General features: G+C 23.3%; 1 protein-coding gene across 1 annotated transcript in view; it reads left to right on the top strand.

Moving 5' to 3' along the window:
* The window catches only part of LOC114124990 (prolactin-releasing peptide receptor), a 98,831-nt gene that overhangs the window by 42,825 nt on the left and 40,510 nt on the right, over positions 1-15,496 (top strand). Inside the window, 2 exon segments of the mRNA XM_027988457.2 lie at positions 12,973-13,152; positions 13,227-13,321. Of these exon segments, the coding sequence (XP_027844258.2) occupies positions 12,973-13,152; positions 13,227-13,321 (275 nt within the window).

Raw genomic sequence — 15,496 nt, 5'->3', positions numbered from 1 at the left:
TGTCTATTATAAAATATTATTAAATTTATCAATATTTCAAATATATTTGAGTATATTATAGTATAAAATTCGCTGATATATTTTTTTATTTGTTTGAATTTAGAGATATATATTTATTTAAATTCTCCTGAACAGATACTATAAATTATGTTTTAAATAATAAATTATAACTTAATTTGATGACAAATACTCTCCATTAAAAGGTGTATCACCATTCTGATTATTTAATACATACATATTATCAATATTATAAAGGTTATACATAATTTATATGATAATTATTCAAAAAATATAGTCAATAAATTATACCTGTTTCATTTTTTTTTTCAATAGTTATGATATGAGTTTTAGTTACCTACTTGTTTTACCTTTGTTTAGAGGCTGTAATTTATATATATATATTAATCGAATATGCATGTTATTTTTATAATTTTGTAATATAAATAAGGTTAAGATATTCTATTAATCATCACTTACTTTTGTTCGTTAGACATTTATAGACTTAAACGTGTCTATTATAAAATATTATTAAATTTATCAATATTTCAAATATATTTGAGTATATTATAGTATAAAATTCGCTGATATATTTTTTTATTTGTTTGAATTTAGAGATATATATTTATTTAAATTCTCCTGAACAGATACTATAAATTATGTTTTAAATAATAAAATTATTATAAAAATAAATATAAAAAATAGATAAATGGATTTGTATGTATGTCACTTGATTTTTATAATATTATTATATATTTTCTGCGAAGAATAAATCAATAAAGTATGTAGCTTATAACAATATATTTGTATTGCATAATGCGTGTGTAAAGTTTGGATAGTGCTAGCAATTTATTTAGAACATTATAGATGTGTGTTGTTTATAGTTTGAGTGTTATAAATCAGTAATCACATTTGAATCATAAGTGTCCATAACGAAAGTAAACATGACAGACGACAGTGATTGAAGGGTACAAAAATATAACTAGAATATTTAATATAACTAATACTAACAATAAATTATTTTGAAAAATATTTTTGCATATTTAACAAGTTAAACATTAGAAAAAGATTTAAAATTGACAGTTTATTTAGATCATTTATATATTTTAATTTAAATATAAATAATATTTACATTTACATTTTCTGACGCGCTTATAAAGTTAAAACAGGATTTTCCATGATTGCAAAACAATTTATTCAATTGTACAGACAATTCATTGAATATTGACTATTGTAATTATACCTACCTACATTTTTAAACAGTAAATACATTTGAAAATTGGAATCTAATTAGATGAAATATAATTTTTAAATAATTGATATTTTAATTATCAAAGTTAAAAGGTATACTTTACGCTAATTACTTTATACCTTCTTTTAGTAGGTTAGGTACCTATATAGATATTAAATAATTATATTAAAAAATGTATTTTATTGTTTTTGATTATCAGATTGACTAAAAGTATTGAGATAAAATAAATCGTATTTATAACAGCTTTTGATATTAAATTTACGTATAAACATTATTAGTATACAGTATACATGTAAAACAAACTAGTACACAATTTATAAGTATTAAACTCTAAACGAATTTAAAAACAGAATATAGTCGCTTATCTTCTACATATTATGTATATACACAATGCTAGCAGTATGTGGACGAGAGCTTTCATATTTTTTATCTACAACTTTAATGTCACTAATCGTGTTTTTTCTGCATTGTTTTAATTTAAACAATCGGTCTCTCTTGGGATACGAATAATATGACATTTTTAGGTAGTAAAATTTATAAATTATGTTTAAATATTTATTTGGTTTGTAAAAACAAAGAAAACACAATAAGTAAATGTGTTATATTTTTAATTCGAAACGGACGATATGTATTCCTATTCTTTTAATAGATAGTTATATAAATGTTATTTATTTTTATAAATGCATATCGTGATAAATACATGTTTTATAAAGATATCAGCTTTAATTTATACTTGATGATGATATGGATAAAATAAAAATATTTACATCATATAGTTTCTTGATTTGTTATAATAAGTAGCCTATCTTTTAATACAAGTATTACAATATACAATTGATTGTATTCAATATATTATTCTTAAAATAATAATTAATAAAAATCAACTAATACCTCTTTGTCGAGGTTGTGTGCAGAACTTACTATACAAGGTAAATATATAATACCGAATACAAAACTTTTCAGCATATGACAAATTGGAGAAACCAATTTCATTGGAAAGGTTCTCCTGGAATATGTTGGCAATACATCATCGATGACAAGTGTCACAGTGGTAGGTATAGCATTCTCGTTGGCGTATAGAATCTCTGCTACCTCTTCTTCTCTTATAATAAATATAAGATTACCTATATAACGACAAGATCTTTTATTATATAGCAGGATGCACCAAACGGAATTACAAGCAGCAGAAAATATAATTTTTGTGAAAGCAGTAGAACTTTTATAATATCATCAATTTTATTTTATTTGATAATGCTCTGTTTCTTAAATGAATATGTTTTGTTTAAAAATGTATTGATGTTATTGGTGATTGTAAAGTAATACATATCTTGTTGAGATGATTTAATTTTAGATTTATTTAAGCTTTAAAGAATGATCGATAATTTAAAATAGTTTGATTGGATACATTTAATTCATATTTTAATTAAAATCAGGTTCCTTATTTACCCTTAATTTGGTTAGAGGGTATATTTTAAAATGTTTACAACAAATATATGCAAAAAATAGTTACAGAGTACGGAAATTATTCAATCGAACGAATTGTATAAATAGATACTAGAGTATATTTTAATGAAAAGGAATAATAAAATGCATTTGGAAATAATATTAATAATAGGTGCATATGTATATGGAATTAGTTTTTTTTCTTAATACCATTAAACCAATGGTGAAATCAATATTTGTTATTTATTATTAATTGGTTCCTTGTGTGTTTAAAACATTTCTGAATAGTTTTTTTTTTTGATGTTGCAAATCCTATTATTGTTTGTGCATTGTAATAATTGAATAGGTGCATATACTAAAAGAAAATCCCAATCGTACTAACAAAAAAAAAACTAGGTTGGTGTGACAATTATCCTTTTGATATTTAAACAGTAAGATTTTTGTCAAACTAACATAATATGTTTAATACCATAAGTTGTAACTAATTTAATAACACATTTTAAAGCTGGAATAATACGATAAGATGAATTACCTGCATTAAAAGAAATTGCCTCTCTCCGCTGCGCACTGCATAGTTTCAATTAAAAACATAATGATAATGGATGTTAAATAAACAGTATACCTACATAGCCGTTGGTAATAAATTTATATTATTACCTAACCTAATATCTGAACTTAGCATGTAATATTTAATATTTTATGCTAAATAAATTTACTGTATAGTCTTAATATTTCACATAATTGCTTAAATAAGTTTTAAACATTTAAAAATAAATAGATGGAATATTGAAATATCGACTTTTTATCTACTCGGGTAATCCGTAGTAGTTTAAAATATTAGAAATACAAATATTATATGTAGACAAGTTCAATTAAGTAATCGTAAGACTTATCTTTTGAATCAAAAGCTAATTTTATAGTTAAACATTTTGTTGTCTCATGAAGATGGTATAATTTTTCTGTTTTGTTAATTTATAATATTTAGTGTCACAAGATAGTATTTCAATTAAGATATTTTTTTGTTCCTTAATTTACGATATTTAGAGAGTTTTTACATAATCAAGATATAAAACAATAAATTTTACTATATTAATTTGATCAATAAAAGTGAATATATAGTGTATTATTAACTATTGAGCATCAATAATATATTATGACAACTGACAACTAAAAACCAAGTTCACTTAAATTCTTAGGGCTTATAGACCTCTATTTTTCTTTTTTTTTTTTAGAAATATATTTTATGTATAATATAAAAAAAAAAACAATAATCGATTAATAATGATTATTTTGTAACATAAATGTTAGGTAATATCATTTATCACCATAATTGTCAGTGCCAAAAATAGATCGAAGCCCACAATCGTTCTTTCACAAATATTATTATCGTGGTATATTAATCAGCATGATGCTCTCTTCTCTGGGCTTCTTTTTAGCTCATATTTTTAAGGTATAATTTGTAAATTATTATTTTTATTAATCATTAATTATTGTTTCTTAAATATTTTTTTATATTGTCTTTGGTCAATTTTTTAAAATTATCATAATACATTTATCATTCTTTTATCTCGTTCGATTTTGTTTTTATTTTAAGACCACCGCCTTTTTTTTTTTTATTATTATTCAATTATTGTGCATTCCTATTCGTCGTTGTCGTAATCTCTTACAGCTATATTTTACATAATATTTTTCTATTGTACATTTTTTCTCTTGTTGCCATTGCTGCACAAACTAATTTTTTTATTCATATATTCGATGTTTGCTTATATATAGCCACGTAAATATTAAAATGCGCTAGTGCAACCACTCACATATTTATTTATTATTACTATTTGTTACGATCGTTGAAAAACTACCAACCCTACAATCTTCTCCGCGAGTCTTTATCAAATTCTTTTGTCCTCGTAATCGCATTGCGTTTTCCTGAGATTGGGACTGATACCCGTTTGTCAGTGCGTAAGTCTTCCAACATTCGTGGTAGGCGTGTGAGAGACCGCCACGATTCAGTTGTGTCACTCACCTGTCAAGTTGTGGATCTGCACGTTTTTGCGTTAAGTCCACCAGTAACTTGCTAGTTGTGTGAGAGGTCACCCAGGCCTTCGAGTCAACCGTTGGTAATCTCAACTGCTTGCTAATGAACTTCACTGGCACTGTCTTCATTTGTATAAGTAATAATAAGTATTTTTCCTAGGTTGTGCAAAGCCCTGTGGTCATTGCACCATACAGATCAGACCATCAGAGACCCATCATTAAATAATTGAATTGTATTCATCCTTTTCCTGTGTCTTTTATTAGCTTCCCACTCCTCCTTGTCGTCGGGTTTGATTGCTTATTTTGTAATTTCAAGGAGAGTACACTGAAAGCCGAAAGGTCTATCCTACAATCCGACGGGTATCGACAGTAATTTATGTTTAACTCTCGGTCTTGGACATTGTTCAGTGGTTTTTCTAGTAGTAATACTCTGTGTGCGTACAATAATAATATTGAATAAATAATAATATAATATAATATATTATATGTTGTTTACATTTAAATGATTGTTAATTTTATTTTTTATTGCGCTCATTAAAATAAGATATTTGATTTAAGCTACACACATATACACACTTATGTATTATGTATATACTATATAGATTTATATATTTCAATCATAAACTTAATATAAATTTTTAAGAAAATAGAGTTTCCTTTAATATGCACTTATAAATATTATAATTTAACTATAATTTTCATTAAAAATGAATTATCACGCAAGTATTATTATTTACTTTTGTACTGAAAATCGATTCTATATAACCTTACTTTACGTTATTTATTGCGGTTGTTTATATTTCACATAATATTATATTATATTAATTAACAACTGTGACGGATACGTTCTGTTATTCAATTGTATTATTGTTTAAATAAATTAAAATTATTTCCTATGGAATCGTTAATAACTTGAACCATACAATGTATATTTTATGTATACACCTAAAACAATATATGTCAAACCAAAATAATAGTCGACCTTTGTTTAGCGTTTTGCTTAGATCTATTGTTGCAAAGTCGACTTTTGTCGACCGCATAATATGAGTGTGTACTACGTATACTATACGTGCCTTGCGTTAGGATACATATATAAATATATTATGTTTTAGACATCTATTCTATCATTGATGGATTTGGGCATTATGCTTTCTATCAGAACGCCCAGGTTAAATCGTATTATTAACAAAGAAAATCGTAAACAAAAGTCTTTTCACCAACATCCATTTAATAGGGACTAAGAAAATTTAAGTATTATTGTCAAAGACTTATATTTATATAAACCTACCTGAAATCTAGCTGTATGTATCTAAATATTTTGTTTCTGGGTAAATAATTTTATTGCGATTTGGTTCTTACAAATCATAACTTGATCGGATAGGTTAGGTTATATTTGTTTAATTGTTCTTTTTTAAGTACGAATCAGTTTTGAAAATAACAAACACGGTGAAATAATGTTATATTTTATAAAAATTTTCTTTGCATGAATTATGATTTATGTTTTTTTATTATACTTAAATTACTATATTTTATATATTTATAATTTTTAAAATTTAATACTTTGAGTTAATGTTAAATATATTGAATTCAGTTTAATGCAATATACCTTACAGTAAACTATTTAATGTCAAGGTGCATTTGTCACATGGTATACAACAGAGAGAGTTCTATGGGATTTTATCCCTAAACTTGATTGAAATACTGGTGAAAAAATGTTTTAATATTATCATTATTATTTAAATTTTTTGTTAATAAACTAATGAATTATTAATTAATAAGTCAATCACATTGTTTTAGGTGTAACAAAAAAACTAATAATTAAAAAACATCAAACAACGAACACATTTGTAAAACTATATTATATTTTTAATGTGATCTCAGTGCATACTAAAAGTGTTCATTGACAACATTTTATTTTTATTAACTGTAAACTAAATGCCACAAAAAGTGTACAAGTATTTTTTGTTTTTAAAAATCTTTTATTTTTAACTCAGGTGTTACATTTTTGTTGTAAATAAAATATTTTTTCTCTTAAATAGTTAAATATTCGTTTTTCTTAAATTAAATAATGTAATCATTTCGAAATTTCATTTTGATATTCTATCTACGAATCAAATTAAGAAATAAGAAATATAATTTATTTGTTATTCACAGTGCTTTACTTTGAGCTATGATTTTTAGTAAAAGTGTAATTTTTTTTAATGACTAGAAAAACTTCTATACTGTGGACAATGTTACTTAATAGTATTTTTCATTTTAGATACTTAAAAATAATCGATTATAGTTTCTTTCTTATCATTACATTATCATTATTACAAATTTATTTTATGGCTTGAAACAATTTCATACTATAATAGTTATTAATATAATATTAAATGCATCGTTGTTAGTGTATATAGCTATGTATATATAAATATTATATATTTATATGTATATTTATTTTTGAAATGTATTGGTATTATGTTACACATTTAATGTTAATTTTATCATCGCACATAATATGTATAATATGCAAATTGTATCATTATCAACTGTACGATTGTGTGTCATAATTTTTCCTCCAGAGAACATTCATCACTATTATTGTCAAAAAATTTTAAAATGTCGGCAATGTGGGGAAATTGTACCCTAGTAATGGCCGCCAACCATTTTGGAACACATGTTACATTTATTTCGAATAGTGAAATGTAAAAAAACCCATTTGATTTGCATAATTTTTTTTCATACAAAACCTAAGTAATCCGAACTATTAATATTTTTTTCGACATAAGAATAATACATTTTTTTTTTCATTATTTATAGGTAATATGCATTAAATTAATATTATAAACATGGTACGTCACTGATGTTCGTTACAGTTTGTAATATTTAATGTGATATTTTATTTACCCGTTGCATGATTACAACAGTTAAATTAATATTATATACTAATAATAAACTATTAAATAATAACTTCATCTTATAATTGATACTTCTATTATATGTTATAGTAGTTAACTAACCAATGAGTGAATTGAATGAAATGAATATTCAATTAAAAATAAAATATAGAGTATATCACTAGCTGTGTTTGTCCGGGTATTCACCTTAGTATTCAAATTAATATTTTTGAAATATAATTAAAAACCATATAACTATACTACTGTATAAGAAAGTCACGTATATTATAGTAATATATATGCAAGTAATAACTTTTGGACTTCAAAAAAAAAAAAAAAAACGAAAAAAAATAATATAAATGTCAGTTTATTTCTCTTACGAATCTGAGCGAGTCAATTTACAAATCTAGTTAACGTAAATATTTTAATTAAATAATTTTCTCTAACTTCCTCATAAGTTAATTGTTAAATTAAAAAAAAATTTGTTGTGTAATCTCGTGAAAAAATTTAGAAAAAAAAATATTAGAAAAATAGCTGAATGCCTTAAATGCACTTAGTGTAACCAAAATCGCCATTCGATGTGAATATAACAGAGTGTATTATGGCAGGATATTAAAGTTTTCTGACCCTGATTTTGATTGACATTTTTTCGGCGTCTGGAGAAAAATCGACTTTTAAACTTTATTTTTTATTGTGTCAATCAAATAGTAAGAAACAGTTTTGTTGTGCTCAATGCAAATTGATAAGCATTGTGTGTACTACAATTCTACAGAAAATTGAATTGATGATCAATGATCATAAGTAATACTTGCCTGGTTTAAAGAAAATTATATTATAATATAACAAAGTATGACGTAATAGTTTAATGATTATATTATTTGGTATTTTGAGCATATATCAGTTTTAAAAAAGCAAATTATTTGATAATAATTTTGTTAGATCAATTATCTAATAAGTATTAATAACTTTAATGATTAAATATTTAAAATATTGTTTCGAATAATTAATTTTTTATTGTTAAAATTTTGTATGATTATACAAGAGTAAGTAATCAAATTGATATACAATTAATAATATAATAAATAGTTTACAATATTTTGAGTACAATAGATATTTTATTAAATTTATAATGTATTAACTAATGATAAAATTACATTTTATCTAATTTTTATTTTGGACTCGGCTTAGAGTTAATACTTTATTATTAATTATAATTTTTTTTTAATAATCAATAGATTTAAATTGAGTTTTTTTTTTCTTATATAATATACGTATTATAGAATTTTTAAACTTAGTATTTTATTTTCACTCAAGCATCATGCTGAAAATGTAATAAAATTTGTTTTTATTTATTTTATATTCTGAGAGGAATAAGCAGAGTAACCTATTGATGCGAATCATAAAATACTGAATTTTTTTTTTGTATACCTGTCAGCTTATTTTTGGATAAATGAAGTGCTCCCAAACGTCCATAAAATCGTCAGACTGCGCTGTTTTATGATATACTCGTATTCCTGCAGATAGGATCAAAATGTATAAACAAATAATTTACATAATTATTTTGTTCAAAGAAAGTACTATGATTTACGTGGATAGTTCAAAGTATATATACACCTACCACACTACCACAGAACCATATTATACGATATTCAAGGGTTTTGAACTTGAATCATAAAACTGTCAATCACAGACAAAACTTTGCAACCCAAAGGTACTTATTGCGATCATTTTTATATTCATATTTTATATAATATTATATACACGCATGCAAATTTGAATATCTAATACTCTGATGTGTACTGAAAAACTATAATTTTACTTTTTTATTTACAGTCTATATTAAGTAATAAAATAAGTAAATCGTATTAAAAAAAAATGACACACAAGGTTTAGTTGATCAGGAAAATATCCATTAATAATTCTTACTCTACAAATATATATTAATAAATATGATAATATAATAATAATATAATACATAATATATTAAAAATAACAATAATAATATTATAGTAAGTTATTTAGATATCTGAGTTCAAGTATAACTTATTTACAAATATTTGAAATGAGCGGGAAATATTGGATATGTTATTAAAAATTTTTAAGGATTTACTTTTTAATAACTGTAGTTAAAAGAGAGATTAATGGATTAATAAGAAATTTTAGCTCGTCTAGGAAGGAAAATAATTTTATTGTAATGATTTTTCATTGTCAATATTAATGGAGGATTACTTATTTATATAGTAGTATATACATTTAGTTTATTCAAATGGTTTATATTACTTGAACTTGGATTTTGAATAGTGAAATTGGTTAAGTTATTTTTAGAAATACTGAAATTGTTATTATATAACATACATTTTTTTAATTCTGGAATTCATTATGCGCCGGCTATCTTCTCAAGTTATTCGTATACTCTTTCTTGCAGAAGCTCAAATAAGTGATTAGGTTTGAGGCTTATTGTAATCTTTCTTAGATGATCGTTACTAAATTTGACACATTTGGGTGGATGGTTTTTGGTGAGACCATGATTTTTAGTTTTTACATTTTTAATCATTGGAATAATTTTCCTGGGAACTATGATTTCTTTTATTTTTGTGTACAAAAATTTAATTAATAAATAAAAATATATTTTCAATTATATTTTAAAACTTTGTTATTATTTAAAACTTATAAAACAAAAATCCTTGCAATAGTTTTATGAGAGAAGTTTTCATTTAATAATAAATGGGTGTAGATATGTATAATTATATGAAAATTAAAATAATGATTTCTATTTATTTATGAAAATTTCTATTCAGTCATCTCTCTTTCAAATCGCTGTATAATAATATAGTGTCCTTACTGTATACAACTAAACTGCAGTATACTGTATAACTATTAATTTTGAATATGACAAAAATTTCATTGTCATATTGATATGGAATACAAGTCTGTAGATTTTCAAAAGCTTGAAACTTTGCCTATATTTTTTTATACATTTATTTAGCTATACAGGTTTCTAGTTTTGAAAATTTTACACTTCATATTGTATTCTTTTACAATAATATAATTTATAACTTTTCCCTTATTAAAATAGCGTCGTCAAAATAAAATGCGAATTAATCTTATTTTTCTATCATTCTGTGATTGAGTGCGTCCAATTGACAATACAAGGTTATATTTAATTTATAATAATCTGATTAATCTCTTAAGATTTGTTATATCACCAGTTTTGAGTTGAGTGTTTCTACTCGTTCTCGGCCTGGTCTACGAGTTTGTAAACCAGGTTAAAAGTGCTCCTTTAGTCAAGTTTATATGAATTGTGTTATACGATATATATATAATAGGTATATATAAATACATAATAATTTAATACAATTTTACTGCTAATATAGATTATATAATATTAAATTATCATGATAAGTTCAAAGAATTCATAAGTAAATTATATCGTAATAAAATATTAAATGGTGCAAAGATGTGATTTAATTTTAATCGATAAAATTAATTGTCTATTGGTCTTTAATAATAATAATGCATAATATTTTCATTGTAATTATATTTAATTGTATATAATGTTAAAAGTACGATTTATAAAAAAAGAACGTGGGTTTTTTTTTTATAATAAAGAAAGTATTGGGGATTTATGGTGAAGCAAATCTTTGAATCTTAGGATCATATTATTATAAATACCAAGTAGTAAGTATAACTAACAAATCAAGTTCCGTTCAATATTGTTTTTCGAATACGATAATTTATCATTATGTTATAAATCTATATTAATAATAATAATACTTTACTATTCAGCACAATATTAGTAAAGAAAGATAATTGATCTGTATAATTTTAAAATTTCGATAAATATTAAAACTGTAAAGAAGTTGGAAGTATAATTTTTTTATATTGAAAAAATAATTGGAATTGGAAAATTGGAATTTAGAACAAATGTTACCGAGCAATTTTTCGATTCACTGGAGATATTAGATGCGACCTAATCTTATTTATGACCCTTATTTTTGACAATTGCAGATAGTCCATATAAATTTTATTTTTTGTTATATTGCTTTGAATTATATTGACCTGTGTTATAATATACTGCACAATATTTACGAGTAGTTTTTCAATTTAGTCGTTAAGTGATGATTTCTTTTTTGAATATCATATATTTTCATGTTTTTAATACTATGGTTGAAAGTTTTTGTACAATAAAGACTAAAAACAATTTATTATTTATGATAACTTAAGAAATAGTCAATATGTTTTTGAAAAATATATGACATCAATGTTTATAATATAATGATACACATTTAGCGTTTGTTATTTATTAAACATAATTAGTAAATACATATATATTTTATATTTGAATATACAAATTTATCTGGAAAGTTATCGGAAAATTTGATAAATAACTTATTAAGGATTTCAGATTTGTGTTTAATTTATCTCTTATTGGTGTAAAATATGAAATTTTTAGAGTAATTCTTATTTTGGTAAATACGAGTAAGTATTTACGAATAACCTGAAAAATGTTATAATTTTAAGATTATATTATAATATTTATTCTCTTTCTAACTAACAACTACTAAAACATATCTATCTTTAGCACGTTATATATTTTATCGAATCAGACATGTGTAAAATTGGATATTATTTTGTTATCAAGTATCAAAATTTTTTATAAAAATAAATAACAATAATTTGTATTCAAAATTATACCATAGATTATAAAATTGTATTGAATAGATCACTATTTATATATTTTTATTTTATTTTATTTAATATAATATCTTCGTGCGTATGGGCCATTAGTTTAAAGTTATTTTCTAGTTAGGTATTTATTTTCATGAATAAATAAATATTTATAAATAAGTTTGTTGATAAAATTGACAAAATTAACAAAAATGTTGAAACTGTGATACCACATTCATATAATTCATATTATATTTCTTAAAATAAATAAATGATCAATATTATTACAATTTACAGCAAATAATAAACACGCTAAAAATTCTCCATAATTTCTTGTTTTTAAAAATGATTAATAGAGATTTTGATGTTTACTGTATACAAAAACGATAAGAAATAGATCCGACAAAAAATTATAACTGAGACTATTATATATCTATTAAAATTCGTATTATTCAATGTAAAATGTAAAAAATAATTAATTTAAAAGACTTTCTACTCTCAACAGACATAAGCTTTAATAACAGGGAGTAGGTATCAACTTTTAAATGTTAACTAAATTTAAATATTATTTAATTTTATACAAATTTATAAAATATACCTATTATTTAAGTTAAAACATTGTTTATATAAAAGAAAAATGATGTGAATAATAATTATATTACCTTTACATATTTTAATGACTTATGTTTTTTTTTTCAATAGGATGTTCCTACTCATGTAATAATGTTGACCTTTCTTCTAATGGCTATTGATCGTTACAAACATCTCAAACATCCGAATAAAATGAGACTGCCGCCTTTAGCCTGTACTTTTGGATGTTGGATAGTGGCATTTTGCATTGTATTGCCATATCCCGTTTACACTGATTATTTAGATTTGGGTGTAAGTACCTAATTAATATTTAAATTGCTTTATAAACTAAATTTCATTAACTGTCTATCCATTGTGTTTTTTAGGCATACATAAAAGTACAATTTGAAGGAGTTGGAATTTGTGCAGTAAACATGGCCGATGATATGCAAGACTATCTTCGAAGTTTATTCGTCTTAACGTAAGTGCTAATTCAATTTAGCTTTGAGAAAAACATACTTAAATATTTAGAATAATTTAAGATAATTTTGAAAAGCTCAATGCTGAATGACTTTACCAATACTATGTGCCATCACTTTTAATCATTCATCAATAACCCAATCTTCTAATAGTAATGGAAGGCAGAGGCCAGAGATAATGATCACTATGTCATATAAGATACCTATTTATTAAAATTATAACAGTTTTTATACATTTTTACGTTTAAGTAATTTCAAAGAGAGATTTGTCTCAGCATAATTTTCACTGTATGAGAAACATCATAGGTTATAAGCCATTGGCCTACGGGCTAGAAGTTATTGGATATAGTTTTAATTAATATATGTCGATGTGACGTATATTATGTAGGCACCTACGTATAAAGTCATATAACTCGTTAAACATTCATTCAACCGCATGCACATATTTGTCATTATTTGTCAGTGGTTATTATACTCATTGTCACTATGGTATATATAATCCTTTAGAAACCTTGGTTTAATAATAAAAGTTATTATAAAATAATTAATATGCACTATTTAATAAATACAAAAACATATTTATATTTATGCGTACAGTATACAGATTTTGTTCACTGGAGAATCTTGTTATTATATTATTAAAGAAAAATAATTATGACATTACTTTTCTCAGTGAGAAGTAATTTTTTTATCAATCTTTAGTCCCAATCGCATATTCAATTAGGATTATTCATGAATTAATTTTCATTTGTTAATGAATATTATTTTAATTGAGTATTTCGTTAAAGGCGATTAAAATATATCTATAACACAGAAATATCACATAATGTTATGTCGTATATAATCAATTATAACAATAAAAAAATTTGAATATAAATATTAAACCTTTCTGCGAGATAACGTAATAACGTTATAATCCACATATTTTTTTTTTAAATTAAGAAACTCAATAAACAAATCTGGCGGTTAAAATAAATTATATAATAATATATAACATTAAAATTAAAACATTTAATGCAAATAAATGTTAGTAGGTACTGAAAAATAAATACACAACTATGTTATAAATTATTTTATTGACATAATATGTATATATTATATATATAATTATTTATAAATATCCTAATAATCCATACATATTTGTAAATAACAAATGTTTTATTTATGTTACTTGATAGTTAATACGATGATACATAGTACCGCATTTTCCATTCTCGTATATTATAATATGTAGGTATAAGTAAAGAGAGGCGTTTTGTGGTAACCCAGTTTTACGAAATATTTATTATATTCATCCAGTTGAGTATAATATACTGGCAATAAATGTAATGCATACAATATTATGTTTGTGGAAATAACAGATATTGTTGGCTAACAAATGGTTTCGGTTCATCATTCGACCCTGCTATGTACGATTTAAAATAAGTGTTAGCTAGTCGTTTTCTCATAAAAGTTTTTAAGTAACCACTTGATGGTCACTTATATTTTATAGCTAATTCTCTCGTTATTGTTATTGAGTTTATTTTCCAAAATATTATTATGAATATAGGCAAGTAAAAGAAAAAAAAGTTATATAACTCAATATAAATCATTGATTTTGACTTGAATTAAAATATCGCGATTATTGATAAAATAACTTAATATAATAAAAGTAACTATAACACTGCCAAATTAAAATATTGCTGTTAAAAATATATACAATATGTGAATATTGAATTTATTTAAAATTTTGATTTCATGTAATTAGATGTTTATTAATTATTACACAGTAAAGCTTGTTTTGGCCAAGAAATTATTTAAATTATTTCAAAATTAATATTTTTAAAGTTTAATGAAAAAAAAATTACTTTACTAGAGTGTTAATTAACGTTTAGTTTATTCAATGTTGAAATAAATATATTTTAATTTCTGTTTACGCATTACTCAAATAATAAAGATAGTCAAATTATAAGTACAAATTGAATATGTTAATATTTTAAACTTCAATAAATATTACCTATTGAAATTCAAATAGTATTGAAAGTTTTAGATAATAGACTGGAGCTGGGTAAATAATGATGGTTATGTATTTAAAAAATGAGGCGAGACTCAATAGTTCATTATTATATAATGTCAAATAACATTTTAGCAGTTTTTGTAAAATAATAATTATGATATAAAAATATATTGTAATAATT

The sequence above is a fragment of the Aphis gossypii genome, chromosome 1 (genome assembly GCF_020184175.1).
Source record: "Aphis gossypii isolate Hap1 chromosome 1, ASM2018417v2, whole genome shotgun sequence".
Classification (NCBI taxonomy): Eukaryota; Metazoa; Arthropoda; class Insecta; order Hemiptera; family Aphididae; genus Aphis; species Aphis gossypii.
Note: the sequence above shows the minus strand (reverse complement) of the source record. Positions and strands in the feature narration are given on the sequence as shown.